The 18,846-nt window shown below is 39.1% G+C and overlaps 1 protein-coding gene across 1 annotated transcript in view; it reads left to right on the top strand.

Annotated features, from left to right (window-relative positions):
- The window catches only part of SIM2 (SIM bHLH transcription factor 2), a 132,098-nt gene that overhangs the window by 32,268 nt on the left and 80,984 nt on the right, over positions 1-18,846 (top strand). Inside the window, exon 2 of the mRNA XM_069760763.1 lies at positions 18,214-18,296. Within this exon, the coding sequence (XP_069616864.1) occupies positions 18,214-18,296 (83 nt within the window). The remainder of the gene's footprint in view (positions 1-18,213; positions 18,297-18,846) is intronic.

Genomic DNA, 18,846 nt, shown 5'->3' with positions numbered 1-18,846 from the left:
AACGAAAACTTTTTTTTGAATTTGCACTTTTTTTTGTCATTTTCACTGCACTTTAAATTTTCTCCCACTTACCACTACATTATATGATAAAATCAATGGTGCACAACTCTTCCAGCAAAAACAAAGCCACACACGGCAATATTGATGGAAAAATAAAAATGTTATGGCTCTTGGAAGGAGGGGAGCAAAAACGAAAATGCAAAAATTGAAAATCTTGTACATAGGGGCAGTATTATAGTAGTTAAATTCTTGTACATAGGGGCAGTATTAGAGTAGTTATATTCTTGTACATAGGAGCAGTATTATAGTAGTTATATTCTTGTACATAAGGGGCAGTATTATAGTAGTTATATTCTTGTACATAGGAGCAGTATTATAGTAGTTATATTCTTGTACATAGGGGGCAGTATTATAGTAGTTATATTCTTGTATATAGGGGGCAGTATTACAGTAGTTATATTTTTGTACATAGGAGCAGTATTATAGTAGTTATATTCTTGTACATAGGGGCAGTATTATAGTAATTATATTCTTATACATAGGGACAGTATTATAGTAGTTATATTCTTGTATATAGGGGGCAGTATTACAGTAGTTATATTCTTGTATATAGGAGCAGTATTATAGTAGTTATATTCTTGTACATATGAGCAGTATTATAGTAGTTATATTCTTGTACATAAGGGGCAGTATTATAGTAGTTATATTCTTGTACATAGGAGCTGTATTATAGTAGTTATATTCTTGTATGTAGGAGCAGTATTATAGTAGTTATAGTCTTGTACATATGGGCAGTATTATAGTAGTTATATTCTTGTATATAGGGGGCAGTATTACAGTAGTTATAGTCTTGTGCATAGGGGCAGTATTATAGTAGTTATATTCTTGTACATAGGGGCAGTATTATAGTAGATATATTCTTGTACATAGGAGCATTAATATTGTAGTTATATTATTGTACATAGGAGCAGTATTATAGTAGTTATACTCTTGTACATAGGAGCACTATTATAGTAGTTATATTCTTATACATAGGAGCAGTATTATAGTAGTTATATTCTTGTACATAGGGGAAGTATTATAGTAGTTATATTCTTGTACATAGGGGCAGTATTATAGTAGTTATATTCATGTACATAGGGGCAGTATTATAGTATGTAAATTCTTGTACATAGGAGCAGTATTATAGTAGTTATATTCTTGTATATAGGAGCAGTATTATAGTAGTTATACTCTTGTACATAGGAGCAGTATTATAGTAGTTATATTCTTGTACATAGGGGCAGTATTATAGTAGTTATATTCTTGTACATAGGGGCAGTATTATAGTAGTTATATTCTTGTACATAGGGGGCAGTGTTATAGTAGTTATATTCTTGTACATAGGGGGCAGTATTATAGTAGTTATATTCTTGTACATAGGGGCAGTATTATAGTAGTTAAATTATGGCACCTAATCCAATATTTATAAAAAATTCAAAACTGTAGGCACAAGGATCGCGGGAAAGAGAAGCCGATGGGTAATGATTCTCATGAACTTCACGGTGATGTCATGTTTAGTTTGGTGACATAATTTCTTCTAGTCTAGGTGGCTTTGGCTCTACCTAACCGTGGGAACACTGTGGTCAACTGTGATTTCCTTTCCTTTAAAAATAATGTTGGCTTTGCTGAATTAAAATTTTGCTTTGAAACTTTTGACTTTGCGTTCAGGTACTTTTTTTTCCTAAGGGTAAAAAATAAATTTATTTGGGACCTGCATGTAACAAGCACAAATTCAACAGGTGCCAGTATCTCTGATTCCTGTACATGCTACATAACAGTAATCCGACCAGGATTTTCAGGTTACTAGGGCAAATTAAAAAGGGTCTGGGCTTTATATTGAGCAAAAATGGTCCAGGTGTCCTAATACGGAGACATAACAGGGGGAGTGCAGAATTTGTGTTCTCACCTGGGTCCTGGTACCTGGCATGGGTCGAATGCCCCTGTGCACCCAGCACAGGCCCTTTTACAGGATTTGCATAAGGGACCTGTATCTTGTAGAACAAGAAAACTAATAATACCAGTCAATAAGAAGTCTTGAAGTGCGCTATGCGCCATGGAGGGAGCTACAAGCAAGAGAACAATAATGGGGGAAAAATTTGGCCACCCCTTGTGTAAAACAACTAATTCATAAACAGGATCTACTTCCCGCTACAAAGTGATCTTCCACTTGACGTCTTTCATGTTGTGTATAATCCACTTCTGCCATATCCGGCTCCTTTTACTAAGGTTGGTATGATATCTGTGCCCGGCGCTGTAAGCCCGGAGAGGGCTCGGGTCACATTCTGCTCACATTCCCTCCGATTGTTGTGGATCCTGTTACATAAAGGTGTTCCTGCAAGTAATAGAAATTTGCTGACATGCAAGGAGGTATTAAAAGGCTAATCTGAGTAAGAGAGCGCAAAACACGTCTTGGATCTTTAGCAACAGCGGGGGAGAAGAAATCTAAAACACAACCCTGGGTGGCAGTAGCCCTTTAACCCTTGCAATATTGAACAAATGGGTCATATGCAGAATTGGGGGTCTGCAACATTAACCCGTTGAAATCTTTGCCAGGGTAGAGTGAAGGTGCCTCTAGTCTTAACCCTGTAAAGACAGTGTGGGACATTGTAAAACCTTCTTGCTTTAAACAGTAATGGAGGGAATAATAGACAAAGACATCTTTGTTCAATGCCAGATGCAGAACGTGAAGCTTCTGTGCCCCAATGCAAATTCTGATACCAGTGCCCCCCACCTACCATGTACAGAGCTTTTGACCCCCTGAGGCACCAGTACCCGATGAAGATGTTACTTGTGTAACACCTGTTGCTCAGCTCCTGCTCAGTTCCAAAGTTACACCCCTGATTAGTTCCATAGCCACACCCCTGCTCAATCCCGCAGCCACACTTCTGCCCATTAAGACTTTCTTTTGGCAGGAGGAACCAGTGTTTGTTTAACCCTTTTCTTTCCCTCTATTGTTAAAAAAGAAAAGTTGATTTGCCCCTTCTACTTCTTTTGATCATGTGTTGTCGACGGAAGGGATGACGTAGTGTTTGGAGAACAGAAGGACCTTGAAATATTAGCTTCCACCCAATATTACAAATATAAGTGATGTCTGGTTGAGAAGAGACACACACACATATATATTTACATATAAACTAGATGGCAGCCCGATTCTAAAGAATCGGGAGTCTAGAATCCATATATACTTGAAATTCGGCAGGAGCTTGAAGAGCAACGTCACTGGGCCCGCCTCCACGCAGTAGAAACTTGCTGTGAGGTAAAAATTCAAAAATCACACCAAAATGGCGGGCGGAGTGTGTCACAGTACGGCACGTTTCTGATTGGTCGCTCGCAGCAGGCGGCAACCAATCAGACACTGGACACTGTTGACGTAACTTATCTCCGGACATTAGCTCCGGACATTAGCTCCGGACATTAGCTCCGGACAAAGCCACGGAAGTTGGCACAAATTGCAGGAAGTAGTATTCTAGGCAATTATATATAAGATATAGTGGAATGTGTTGAGAACAATGAAACATAAAAATGATCAATGTAAATCACAACTAATATCCCACGGAGGTCTGGAGTTGGAATGATGCTCAAAATCAAAGTGAAAAATGAACTTACAGGCTGATCCAACTTCAGTGGAAATGCCTCAAGACAAGGAAATGATGCTCAGTATTGTGTGTGGCCTCCACGTGCCTGTATGATCTCCCTACAATGCCTGGGCATGCTCCTGATGAGGCGGCGGATGGTCTTCTGAGGGCTCTCCTCCCAGACCTGGACTAAAGCATACGACAACTCCTCGACAGTCTGTGGTGCAATGTGACATTGGTGGATGGTGCGAGACATGATGTCCCAGATGTGTTCAATCGGATTCAGGTCTGGGGAACGGGCAGGCCAGTCCATAGCTTCAATGCCTTCATCTTGCAGGAACTGCTGACACACTCCAGACACATGAGGTCTGGCATTGTCCTGCATTAGGAGGAACCCATGGCCAACCGCATCAGCATATCGCCTCACAAGGGGTCTGAGGATCTCATCTCGGTAACTAATGGCAGTCAGGCTACCTCTGGAGAGCACATGGAGGGCTGTGCGGCCCTCCAAAGAAATGCCACCCCACATTATTACTCACCCACTGCCAAACCGGTCATGCTGAAGGATTTTGCAGGCAGCAGATCGCTCTCCATGGCACCTCCAGACTCTGTCACGTCTGTCACATGTGCTCAGTGTGAACCTGCTTTCATCTGTGAAGAGCACAGGGTGCCAGTGGCGAATTTGCCAATCCTGGTGTTCTGTGGCAAATGCCAAGCGTCCTGCACGGTGTTGGGCTGTGAGCACAACCCCCATCTGTGGACGTCGGGCCCTCAGACCATCCTCATGGAGTTGGTTTGTAACCGTTTTTTTGCAGACACATGCACATTTGTGGCCTGTTGGAGGTCATTTTGCAGGGTTCTGGCAGTGCTCCTCTTGTTCCTCCTCGCACAAAGGCTGAGGTAGCGGTCCTGCTGCTGGGTTGTTGCCCTCCTACGGCCCCCTCCACGTGTCCTGCTGTACTGGCCTGTCTCCTTGTAGCGCCTCCAGCCTCTGGACACTACGCTGATAGACACAGCAAACCTTCTTGCCACAGCTCACATTGATGTCCCATCCTGGATGAGCTGCACTACCTGAGCCACTTGTGTGGGTTGTAGAGTCCGTCTCATGCTATCACGAGTGAGAAAGCACAACCAACATTCAAAAGTGACCAAAACATCAGCCAGAAAGCATTGGTACTGAGATGTGATCTGTGGTCCCCACCTGCAGAACCGCTCCTTTATTGAGGGTGTCTTGATAATTGACAATAATTTCCATCTGTTGTCTATTCCATTTGCACAACAGCATGTGAAATTGATTGTAAAACAGTGTTGCTTCCTAAGTGGACAGTTTCATTTCACAGAAGTTTGATTTACTTGGAGTTATAGTCTGTTGTTTAAGTGTTCCCTTTATTTTTTTGAGCAGTGTGTATATATATATATATATATATATATATATATATATATACAGTGGGGCAAAAAAGTATTTAGTCAGTCAGCAATAGTGCAAGTTCCACCACTTAAAAAGATGAGAGGCGTCTGTAATTTACATCATAGGTAGACCTCAACTATGGGAGACAAACTGAGAAAAAAAAATCCAGAAAATCACATTGTCTGTTTTTTTAACATTTTATTTGCATATTATGGTGGAAAATAAGTATTTGGTCAGAAACAAAATTTCATCTCAATACTTTGTAATATATCCTTTGTTGGCAATGACAGAGGTCAAACATTTTCTGTAAGTCTTCACAAGGTTGCCACACACTGTTGTTGGTATGTTGGCCCATTCCTCCATGCAGATCTCCTCTAGAGCAGTGATGTTTTTGGCTTTTCGCTTGGCAACACGGACTTTCAACTCTCTCCAAAGGTTTTCTATAGGGTTGAGATCTGGAGACTGGCTAGGCCACTCCAGGACCTTGAAATGCTTCTTACGAAGCCACTCCTTCGTTGCCCTGGCGGTGTGCTTTGGATCATTGTCATGTTGAAAGACCCAGCCACGTTTCATCTTCAATGCCCTTGCTGATGGAGGTTTGCACTCAAAATCTCACGATACATGGCCCCATTCATTCTTTCATGTATCCGGATCAGTCGTCCTGGCCCCTTTGCAGAGAAACAGCCCCAAAGCATGATGTTTCCACCACCATGCTTTACAGTAGGTATGGTGTTTGATGGATGCAACTCAGTATTCTTTTTCCTCCAAACACGACAAGTTGTGTTTCTACCAAACAGTTCCAGTTTGGTTTCATCAGACCATAGGACATTCTCCCAAAACTCCTCTGGATCATCCAAATGCTCTCTAGCAAACTTCAGACGGGCCCAGACATGTACTGGCTTAAGCAGTGGGACACGTCTGGCACTGCAGGATCTGAGTCCATGGTGGCGTAGTGTTTTACTTATGGTAGGCCTTGTTACATTGGTCCCAGCTCTCTGCAGTTCATTCACTAGGTCCCCCCGCGTGGTTCTGGGATTTTTGCTCACCGTTCTTGTGATCATTCTGACCCCACGGGGTGGGATTTTGCGTGGAGCCCCAGATCGAGGGAGATTATCAGTGGTCTTGTATGTCTTCCATTTTCTAATTATTGCTCCCACTGTTGATTTCTTCACTCCAAGCTGGTTGGCTATTGCAGATTCAGTCTTCCCAGCCTGGTGCAGGGCTACAATTTTGTTTCTGGTGTCCTTTGACAGCTCTTTGGCCTTCACCATAGTGGAGTTTGGAGTCAGACTGTTTGAGGGTGTGCACAGGTGTCTTTTTATACTGATAACAAGTTTAAACAGGTGCCATTACTACAGGTAATGAGTGGAGGAAAGAGGAGACTCTTAAAGAAGAAGTTACAGGTCTGTGAGAGCCAGAAATCTTGATTGTTTGTTTCTGACCAAATACTTATTTTCCACCATAATATGCAAATAAAATGTTAAAAAAACAGACAATGTGTTTTTCTGGATTTTTTTTTCTCAGTTTGTCTCCCATAGTTGAGGTCTACCTATGATGTAAATTACAGACGCCTCTCATCTTTTTAATTGGTGGAACTTGCACTATTGCTGACTGACTAAATACTTTTTTGTCCCACTGTATATTTATGTATATATATATATATATATATATATACATACATACAGGGCCGCCATCAGGGCATAACTGCCCTTACTGGTGTATGGGCCTGATGAGCAGAGGACCCCCTCCCCTTTTCTCAGTGGGCCACAGTGGCAGGATTCTGTCGGCTCAGTAACTGCCGTGTTAAAATTAACAGTGCCCTGATGAAGGACACAGTCCGAAACGTGAAGTGTGTGCCTGAACCACCTTCCACCCAGGTAACACTTTTCTATTTATTGTGTCATTGTGCCCTTTTCTTTACTGCATACTTAGCTCCACAGGAATTGTTTTATACCCTTACCACCTCCCTGGTCTCATCTGAACGGTGCTTACCACCATCACCACCAGCTCCATTTCAGCTAAGCCTTGTGTTACTGCATCATTACTTTATCTTCACTGCTTATATTCTAGTGCAGTGCTACCCTTTACCACTTTGTTAATAAAGGTTTTTTATCTTTTTATATTTTCTTGCCCCGTATTGTTTTGATCAAATGTTCGGCTTCTCTTGTTTGTTTTTTCACTACTTTCCTGAATGGTATACCACTACACTGATTTGTATAGATGGATATATATCTACTGCTGTGTTCAGTACATGATTTCTATTACTATATGCTGTATACAGAGCTCCTGTGTATAATGTCACCAGTGATCACTGTATTACCTGTACACTATACACTATATACAGAGCTCCTGTGTATAATGTCACCACTGATCACTGTGTTACCTGTACACTATATGCTATATACAGAGCTCCTGTGAATAATGACACTGCTGTTCATTGTATTACCTGTACACTGACACTATTTACAGAGGTCCTGTGTATAATTTCACTGGTGATCACTGTATTACCTGTACATTGACACTGTATACAGAGCTCCTGTGTATAATGGCACTGGGTATCACTGTATTACCTGTACACTAACATTAAAATACAGGGATCCTGTGTATAATGTTATCAGTGATCACTGTATTACCTGTACATTCTCACTATATACAAAGCTCCCGTGTATAATGTCACCGGTAATCACTGTATTACCCATACACGGACACTGTATACTAAGTACAGATCTCCTGTGTATAATGGCATTAGTATTGTGCTTTTTTTTATTAATGATCAGTATTTTAGTATGTGGTCACTATGTGGCGGTAATATGTGATCTGGTCATGGTGTGGCGGTATTTGTTCCTTGTATGTGGTATTATTCGGTCACTGTGGTGGTATTATGTGGTCTGGTCATGGTGTGGTGGTATTTGTTCCTTGTATGTGGTATTATTTAGTCACTGTGGTGGTAATATGTGGTCTGGTCATGGTGTGGTGGTATTTGTTCCTTGTATGTGGTATTATTCGGTCACTGTGGTATTATGTGGTCTGTTTGTGGTGTGGTGGTATTTGTTCCTTGTATGTGGTATTATTTGATCTGGTCATGGTGTGGTGGTATTTGTTCCTTGTATGTGGTATTATTCGGTCACTATGTGGTGGTAATATGTGGTCTGGTCATGGTGTGATGGTATTTGTCCCTTGTATGTGATATTCTTGGTCATTTTAAAAATTGGAAGAAAAAAAACAAAAACCTAAAATTGTGTTGGATATTTTAACAAATGTTTAATAAGTTGCAGTAGAGTAGAGCCTGGCCAAAAGAGTTTACTTTGTCGTGGTGGCGGATTAAAAAATCTTTTGGACAAAACAAAAGCTGCTGGCTATGTATGTGATCTGGTGATGAGAACTGTTTATGTGTGATTGGTGAGGACGTGGTGCAGAATTTTTAATTTTTGCAAGAGAGGGTGGTGGGACTGTGGAAGGTTCGAAGGGTGGATGTGAGGCTAGGGTGGAGTTTCAAGGGGGCCCAAAAATTTCGCCAGTATGGGGCCCCGAAATTCTTAATGGCAGCCTTGTATATATAAATATATATATATGTATATATATATATATATATACTATTAGGGAGCTCTGACTTAATATAGTGGAGTCCTCCTTTCAGGAAACTACGTTTTGGCCAAGGTGAAGAGCAGCTACATAAAATGTTCCTCGCTCCGGCGGACCTATATACTGCATTACTATCAGAAAACCCAATGATTTTATTAATTTATGTGTAATGCTATATTTACCCTGTGGTGACGCTGCAAGGCAATTGAACAATTGCTGACAGATTTTCGCTACAGATTGTTTTAGGTCCTAGCATTTCGACTCTTTGTGACCTGCCAATTGTCAGGAGGTGCTTTAACAAATAGGAATTGTTAAATGCAGAAAGAAACCTTGAATTTATGACTCCTGTAAAAGAAAAGACTTCCAGAAATAAATGCAATTATAACATTGTGTTATATAGATCAATGGCAGCAGCATGTAAGAGATGGAACCCAAATAGGGCCAAAATAGCCTGCAACCCATTACCAACCACATATATTACTATAGTTGCTATGCCATATTAATGAGTGGAGTAATAATATACAGCTCTGGCAAAAATGAAGACAAATCCCTGTCATGAGCAGCCCAATCTCCAGACCTGAACCCCACTGAAAACCTCTGGAATGTAATCAGGAGGATGATGGACAGTCACAAGCCATCACACAAAGAACTGCTGACATTTTTGCGCCAGGAGCAGTGTGAAAGAGTGGTGGAAAGCATGCCAAGACGCATGAAAGCTGGGATAAAAAATCATGGTTATTCCACAAAATATTGATTTCTGAACTCTTCCCGAGTTAAAACATTAGTATTGTTGTTCCTAAATGATTATTAACTTGCTTTCTTTGCATTATTTGAGGTCTGGAAGCACTGGTTATTTTTTTTTAATTTTGACCATTTCTCCTTTTAAAAAAAAAATACAAAATTTATTGCTAGAAAATTCGGAGTCCTGTTGCCAGACGTTTATAGAATAAAAGAACAATTTAAATTTTACTCAAAAATATATCTATAAAGAGAAAAATCAGACAAACTGAACATTTTGCAGTGGTTTCTTCATTTTTACCAGAGCTGTATGTATCATTGATGTAATCATTGCGGATTGAGGAACCACTGTCTGCACCGCATTTTCTTGCAGATTTACGCCCCCGCCCAGTAACCGGCAAGATAAATCAGTTAAGCAGCCACTAACTGCTTTGTCATTTTGATCACTTCAGCCAGTTCCTATGCAGCAGTCAATATGAGTTTGTCATTCATTACTGCACTCTGCATAGGCAGCAAGCAAGATGATACGGACTGCGCAAGACAGTATTGAATCCTGTGCACTGCAAGCGCTGCACTGTGCCCTCCCACAGAAGAGACAAACACATGCCAGGAAAGCTGTTCAGAATGCTAAAAAGTGTCCTCTGTATAGATGAGCGTTTGAAATCCGAATTTGCTGTCTTGCCTGAATTTTCCCCCACATTTGTATCTGCGTTGAGTAAATTAACAACGAATTACAATACTGAAAAAGCCTCTAATTGACTACCCCAGAAGGAGGCACTATAGGCGAAACGCGCGTTGGGGCGGTGGCACCACAACTCTCAGGTAACCATGCCGAACTCATTTAATACTTCTCTTTATAATTCTTAAGCTTTAGTGTGTTGGTGTCTTTCGTTTTTGGATTATTTAGTACTACATAAAACAACTCGGCACAGACGGCAACAACCGTGGCACACGCTGCAAACACGTTTCCTGCAGCGGTGCTCCAGGTGCGCAGAACGTCTGTGGAGAAAATCTAATCTACCCGAAGATTTCATCCATTATAAGTTCATGCTAAAGACATACAATTCTGCCCTTCACCTCTCCAAACAAACCTACTTCAACACCCTCATCACCTCCCTGTCCAATAACCCTAAACGTCTCTTTGACACGTTCCAGTCCCTACTCAACCCAAGAGAGCAGGCCCCAACCACGGATCTCCGTGCTGACGATCTGGCCAATTACTTCAAAGAAAAAATTGACCACATTCGACAGGAAATCATCTCCCAATCTCTTCATACCATGCACTGTCCTCCCTCCCCCACTGCATCTAGTTCACTCTCTGACTTTGAAGCAGTTACAGAAGAAGAAGTAAGCAGGCTCCTTGCATCTTCTCGCCCGACCACTTGCACCAGTGACCCCATTCCGTCACATCTCCTCCAGTCCCTTTCCCCGGCTATCACCTCTCACCTAACAAAAATATTCAACCTTTCCCTCACTTCCGATATTTTTCCCTCCTCATTTAAGCATGCCATCATACATCCATTACTTAAAAAACCATCCCTCGATCAAAACTGTGCCGCTAATTATAGACCTGTCTCTAATCTTCCCTTCATCTCTAAACTCCTCGAACGCCTGGTCCACTCCCGTCTTACCCGCTATCTCTCAGATAACTCTCTTCTCGACCCTCTTCAATCTGGCTTCCGCTCTTTACACTCTACTGAAACTGCCCTCATTAAAGTCTCTAATGACCTACTAACAGCTAAATCTAATGGTCACTACTCCATGCTAATTCTCTTGGATCTCTCTGCAGCATTCGACACTGTGGATCATCAGCTCCTCCTCACTATGCTCCGCTCCATCGGCCTCAAGGACACCGTTCTCTCCTGGTTCTCCTCCTATCTCTCTGACCGATCCTTCACTGTATGTTTTGCTGGTTCCTCCTCCTCTCACCTTCCCCTTACTGTTGGGGTTCCTCAAGGATCAGTCCTAGGCCCCCTACTCTTCTCGTTGTATACTGCCCCTATTGGACAAACAATCAGTAGATTTGGTTTCCAGTACCATCTCTATGCTGACGACACCCAATTATACACTTCTGCTCCCGATATCACACCGACCTTTTTAGAAAACACCAGTGATTGTCTTACCGCTGTCTCTAACATCATGTCCTCCCTCTATCTGAAACTAAACCTGTCAAAAACTGAACTCCTCGTGTTCTCTCCCTCTACTAACCTACCTTTGCCTGACATTGCCATCTCCGTGTGCGGTTCCACCATTACTCCAAAGCAACATGCCCGCTGCCTTGGGGTCATCCTTGATTCTGACCTTTCATTCACCCCCTACATCCGATCACTGGCTCGCTCTTCTTACCTGCATCTCAAAAACATTTCTAGAATTCGCCCTTTTCTTAATTTCGACTCTGCAAAAACTCTTACTGTTTCACTTATTCATTCTCGTCTGGACTATTGTAACTCTCTACTAATCGGTCTCCCTCTTGCAAAACTCTCCCCGCTCCAATCTGTCCTGAATGCTGCAGCCAGGATCATATTCCTCACCAACCGTTACACCGATGCCTCTACCCTGTGCCAGTCATTACACTGGCTACCCATCCACTCCAAAATCCAGTACAAAACTACTACCCTCATCCACAAAGCACTCCATGGCTCAGCACCACCCTACATCTCCTCCCTGGTATCAGTCTACCACCCTACCCGTGCCCTCCGCTCCGCTAATGACCTCAGGTTAGCATCCTCAATAATCAGAACCTCCCACTCCCGTCTCCAAGACTTTACACGTGCTGCGCCGATTCTTTGGAATGCACTACCTAGGTTAATACGATTAATCCCCAATCCCCACAGTTTTAAGCGTGCCCTAAAAACTCATTTGTTCAGACTGGCCTACCGCCTCAATGCATTAACCTAACGATCCCTGTGTGGCCTATTTATAATAAAAAAAAAAAAAAAAAAAAAAAAAGGTTCCTCGCATCATGTTCTCATACACTTTATGCAGTATTAGCCCTCTGTGTCTGTACTGCTACATACTTAGGCAGGTAACTGGTTCATGCAGCTTTACATGAACACCTGAGCCTTACACTATAGCTGGTCCGAATAACTAAAGCAATTGTTACCATCCACCTCTCGTGTCTCCCCTTTTCCCCATAGTTTGTAAGCTTGCGAGCAGGGCCCTCACTCCTCCTGGTATCTGTTTTGAACTGTATTTCTGTTATGCTGTAATGTCTATTGTCTGTACAAGTCCCCTCTATAATTTGTAATGCGCTGCGGAATATGTTGGCGCTATATAAATAAAATTATTATTATTATTTATTATTACTTACCAGTTTTCTTATAAGGAAAACTTTACCACACTCTGCACATCGTTATTATAATCACGTATTTGATCAATATGTTCTTCGATACTGTTACCTTTTTGTAGTTGCGGTGCCTCTATCTGGCCATTTGCTGTCATCATCTCTTTATACACCTTCTATTTTAATATTCTACATTCTATTTTAATATTCTGATTTAATAAAACTATACTTTTTCACTTAACCTTCTGGTTCTTGGTGCATTTTTCCATTATATGCTCTCTCTTGACTGGAATACCTGCGTGTAACACTCTGAGGTGTCCTAGGGCTGTTTTGAACACGTTTTACAATCACAGATTTATTAAGGCCCATGTGACCTCAACCTATAAGGCTAGGTGAAAACCAGTGGTAACAAGTGGTCACAACACACATCTGTATTCGGGTCGCATGTGCGGGTCTAATATTGGGTTACTACTACAAGGGGGTGTGGAAAAAAAACTAAAAAAAAATGTTGAATCGCACATTGTGTGAGGTAGGCAGTTGTTTTTAAATATCCAGATTATAGAGATTTTTGTTTTGGCTTAAAAAAAATTATGTCCGTTCACAATCAAGGATGCACAGTTTCTCTGACACACAAGCCTTGGTTTCAGGATTTTGGCTTAGTAGCAAAATTACAACTAAGGGGTTTAAACTGCCCCTCCTTGTTTATATGTATATAATATTAGTTATTAAGGTGTTCTTACTGCAGTATATCACAGATCAATCAGTTCACTCAAGTCACTGAGTGACTATACAGCTCCAGCACTTCCCCACTTGATGCTTCGGATTTTTATTTGCAGAATGAGACTATTATTCCCATTTTTAATCTGCTTCATCAGCAGTAGAACAGCTCATTCAGACCAGGACTTGTTCAATCTCTGTGTGTAATGAGCTCATACTCTGACCTCCTACCCCTATGCCGGAAAAGACTGAAATGGCTCTAGGTGGCCGACCAAGTGATTGCTTTCATTCTTCAGCCTTCCGACAAGGCCTCCTTCCTGCAAATACTGACACGTGCGCACCCAGTGTGATCTATGGGTGTCCGTGTGTTCAAATGTTGACACGTCCGTTATTCTTCCGGCAGCACCGACGTCAATACGTTCTGCACACAAATGACATAAGGTGTGTAATCCGCGTGACACCTACTGGAATAGAAATGACAGATGTTTAGGTGTTAGATGTCTAAAGATAGATAGATAGATAGATAATAGATAGATAATAGATAGATAGATAATAGATAGATAGATAATAGATAGATAATAGATAGATAATAGATGATAGATAGATAGATAGATAGATAGATAATAGATAGATAATAGATAATAGATAGATAATAGATAGATAGATGATAGATAGATAGATAGATAGATAGATAGATAGATAGATAATAGATAGATGATAGATAATAGATAGATGATAGATAGATAAATAGATAGATGATAGATAATAGATAGATAGATAATAGATAGATAGATAGATAGATAGATGATAGATAATAGATAGATAGATAGATAGATTAGATAGATGATAGATAGATAATAGATAGATAGATGATAGATAGATAGATAGATAGATAGATAGATAGATAGATAATAGATAGATAGATGATAGATAGATAGATAGATAAATAGATAGATAGATGATAGATAGATAGATAGATGATAGATAATAGATAATAGATAGATAGATAATAGATAGATAGATAATAGATAGATAGATAGATAGATAGATAATAGATAGATAATAGATAGATGGATGATAGATAGATAATAGATAGATAGATAGATAGATAGATAGATAATAGATAATAGATAGATAGATAATAGATAATAGATAGATAGATAATAGATAGATAGATAATAGATAGATAGATAATAGATAGATAATAGATAGATAGATGATAGATAGATAAATAGATAGATAGATAATAGATAGATAGATAGATAATAGATAGATAGATAATAGATAGATAGATGATAGATAGATAGATAGATAGATAGATAATAGATAGATAGATAGATAGATAGATAATAGATAGATAGATAGATAGATAGATAATAGATAGATAGATAGATAATAGATAGATAGATGATAGATAAATAGATAGATAGATAGATAGATAGATGATAGATAGATAGATAGATAGATAAATAGATAATAGATAGATAGATGATAGATAGATAGATAGATAGATAGATAAATAGATAATAGATAGATAAATAGATAGATAGATAGATAGATAGATAGATAGATAGATAGATAATAGATAGATAGATGATAGATAGATAGATAGATAGATAGATAAATAGATAATAGATAGATAGATAGATAGATAATAGATAGATAGATAGATAGATAGATGATAGATAGATAGATAATAGATAGATAGATGATAGATAGATAATAGATAGATAATAGATAGATAGATAATAGATAGATAGATAATAGATAGATAATAGATAGATAGATAATAGATAGATAGATAGATAATAGATAGATAGATAGACAATAGATAGATAGATAGATAGATTTAAAAAAAAAAAAGATTGAGGCAGCACACAGGGAGGTTACCTCTACGGATATTTGCCAGAACATATGTGGTCCTCTATATGCATACTTAACACAGGTACCTATTTATGACACGCATGTGCTTGGTTACTATCCCCTATATAAGACATGACCCCACATGTATCCTCCCTTCTGCTCTGCCCACAGCACTATACCTTTATGTTCCCTGGGGGACGCGTCAAAATATACAGGACGAATTTGTTGCTCACTGCACCTACAGGACAGGTATTACCATGACTTTGTATGTTTCACAGTCAAGTCAGTATATACAGTTGTGCCTCATTCTCATATATGTGCATATATTTCAGCCACAAGTTTCGTTCCAGCCGCAGATACGGCTTTTGTGCATGGGCATACGTTATCTTACATACTAACTGGGTCAGTATCTCCATTTTATGCCATTCACTTGGGATTGTTGTATCCAGGCACTAGGAAGAGAACACTATACTATCTAGTCATTATCTGTACTACTATATAACCCTATGAGGTTTGTGCAGGTCCTCTACCTGGTGGACATAGGATTTTAGCTGCTACCTCACGCTATGTTGTTCTTTTCAGGTTATATTGCCATATCACTCTTTCTGACTCATCAAAAAGTAAAGGGTCCTTCTTTATATGCAGCAGAGTTCCAACAGGGTATGTTCTTCCTCCAATAATGTTTAGCGATACTTCAATATATTTTCTCCTTGGAACTTCCCGGCATCGTACAGCACGATCTTTTAGTCCTTATTTCTACAGAATATGTCTGATCAAAGGCAGCTACATGATATGGATTTTTGCCCCTATGTATAATTGTATATATGTATATATTTACTTGTTTGTAATACTGTTTTGTTCTTTGCTTATTACAGCGATATTGTGAACAAGGCCACGGGTTGGCCGAAACGTCAATTCGCCTAAATATCTCTTCACCGATTCAAATCAAATAAACTTACTTATTAATGCTTTTGAAAACCAAATGAGTGCAGTGATTTCTTCTGACTTTATGAGTTGTGGGATTGAATATCCCGTTCACTGGCACCGTGAACTGTACTGATTGAGTGCTGGCTTTCATTTCCCTTCTACAGCACACTACATTACACTTACAAAAATGCTCTTTAATGGCCCATATGGCGACGTTTCAGTCCTAGATGTGGACCTTTCTGAAGCCTCAATCTTTTTTTATTTGTATTCATAAGGACTGGTATGTACCTGTGAGGCTTTGCACCCTACCCCAACTGTACTGTACTACTATTAGATAGATAGATAGATAGATAGATAGATAGATAGATAGATAGATAGATAGATAGATAATAGATAGATAGATAGATAGATAATAGATACATAGATAGATAGATAGATAATAGATAGATAATAGATAGATAGATAGATAGATAGATGATAGATAGATAATAGATAGATAGATAATAGATAGATAGATAGATAGATAGATAGATAGATAGATAGATAATAGATAGATAGATAAATAATTAGGTAATAGATAGATAATAGATGATAGATAGATGATAGATAGATGATAGATAGATAGATAGATAGATAGATAGATAGATAATAGATAGATAGATAGATAGATAGATAGATAATAGATACATAGATAGATAGATAGATAATAGATAGATAATAGATAGATAGATAGATAGATAGATGATAGATAGATAATAGATAGATAGATAATAGATAGATAGATAGATAGATAGATAGATAGATAGATAGATAGATAATAGATAGATAGATAAATAATTAGGTAATAGATAGATAATAGATGATAGATAGATGATAGATAGATGATAGATAGATAGATAGATAGATAGATAGATAGATAATAGATAGATAGATAAATAATTAGGTAATAGATAGATAATAGATGATAGATAGATGATAGATAGATGATAGATAGATAGATAGATAGATAATAGATAGATAGATAAATAATTAGGTAATAGATAGATAATAGATGATAGATAGATGATAGATAGATGATAGATAGATAGATAGATAGATAATAGATAGATAGATAAATAATTAGGTAATAGATAGATAATAGATGATAGATAGATGATAGATAGATGATAGATAGATAGATAGATGATAGATAATAGATGATAGATAGATGATAGATAGATAATTAATAGATAGATGATAGATAATCAGGGATATCCTTCCACTATTTCTCCGTTCACTGCTCCTCCTGTTAGAAGTTCGGGCTTTCCTACCCTTTGATGGATGTCAGACGTCAGGCTCGGGGTCCGTCTCTGTGAACATCTGTGCAGCTGCCAATAAACTTTGCAAAGTAAACTTTTTGCACCACCCTGCTGACTTTTTAGTGCAAGTAGTTAGAGCCCATATTTTATAGAGATGCTGCATATAATGGCTTCCATTCAGAGTGCTTTACTGCACAGCGTGGTTCCAGGCGGGTTCAATACTGCTACTTTAATAACTCTATCATAAAATAAATTCTTACTATACCGATACATGGCGCAAGATTTCTTACTAAAGTTTAAAAAAAAAGTCATCCCAGTGTGAAAGTCCTTAACTCCTCTTCCCAAAGATTCTTTACAGCCATACATCTCTGTCATTCTAGATGGCTGCAGTTTTCAATGGTTTCTTTTTATTTTTTACTAAAGGGGTTGTTTAGCTGGATAAAAATACCTTTACATGTATTTAAAGAGGACCAATCAACAGGTCAAAAGTGAGCAGTGTCTGCACTTGTTTTATTCCCACTGCTTCTCCTCATTTTCGTTACTTAAGAATCCACCATACGGTTCCAGATTTAGATTTATGGGCCTTTTTATTCTATGGTCTCTATGAGGGGGCGTGGCTCATATGGTAATAATGCAGATCTGCCTAAAGACACGCCCCTGAGGATCCTGTAAGGTATGCCCTCTTATACAGACCAAAATAAAAGCACTAAATAAAAAGGCCATTGACGATTGTCTTGATTCCGGACTGTAATCTTTTCATCATTTTCTTCTTTTTTTTAGGATTGGGAGATGCTTGGGGACATCCAACAAGAATAGGACCGCTTGACAATGTGGCAAAGGAACTAGGCTCTCATTTACTACAGGTATTGAATTTTCAATGCACAACAAATAAACATAAAAATGGATTTCTCTAAAAAATAAAATAATAGAGTTTGTGTGCTGGAAGGTTTTTTTTCCCCCACAATGGTATTAGTTTTTCACAAACCACAGGATCTGCATGACTATTGTTAATATTCAGCACACGCCAAGCATACATTTTTTTCTTGTCCCTCTGTGTCTTCTTCCATCTCCTTCTTCGCATTCAGCTTCACAGAGCCGAATCCTATTCTTATCTGCTAAAACTACATTTCCCAGCAGCACCCTGCTTCTTCTCAGTGCTGCGGGCTCCCTCTCTCTGCTTGCCTGTGTGTTTGCTTATAGAGATAGATAACTCTCAACATGGGCAATATTCAGTTATATTGATGAGGGGATAATTGATACCATTGAATGTAGCAACAGTGACCCGCTATCTGACCAATATTCATTACGATTTGTAATTCATGGGGATCTTCAGTGTACGATCGTACTCTCATCTGCATGCATAGCAGGGCAGAGATAGCATAGCTGAGATGTGCTACAACCCAGCGGTCAGGG

The sequence above is a fragment of the Ranitomeya imitator genome, chromosome 3 (genome assembly GCF_032444005.1).
Source record: "Ranitomeya imitator isolate aRanImi1 chromosome 3, aRanImi1.pri, whole genome shotgun sequence".
Taxonomy (NCBI): Eukaryota; Metazoa; Chordata; class Amphibia; order Anura; family Dendrobatidae; genus Ranitomeya; species Ranitomeya imitator.
The sequence above is the reverse complement of the archived record's forward strand: the minus strand, read 5'-3'. Positions and strand labels throughout refer to the sequence as shown.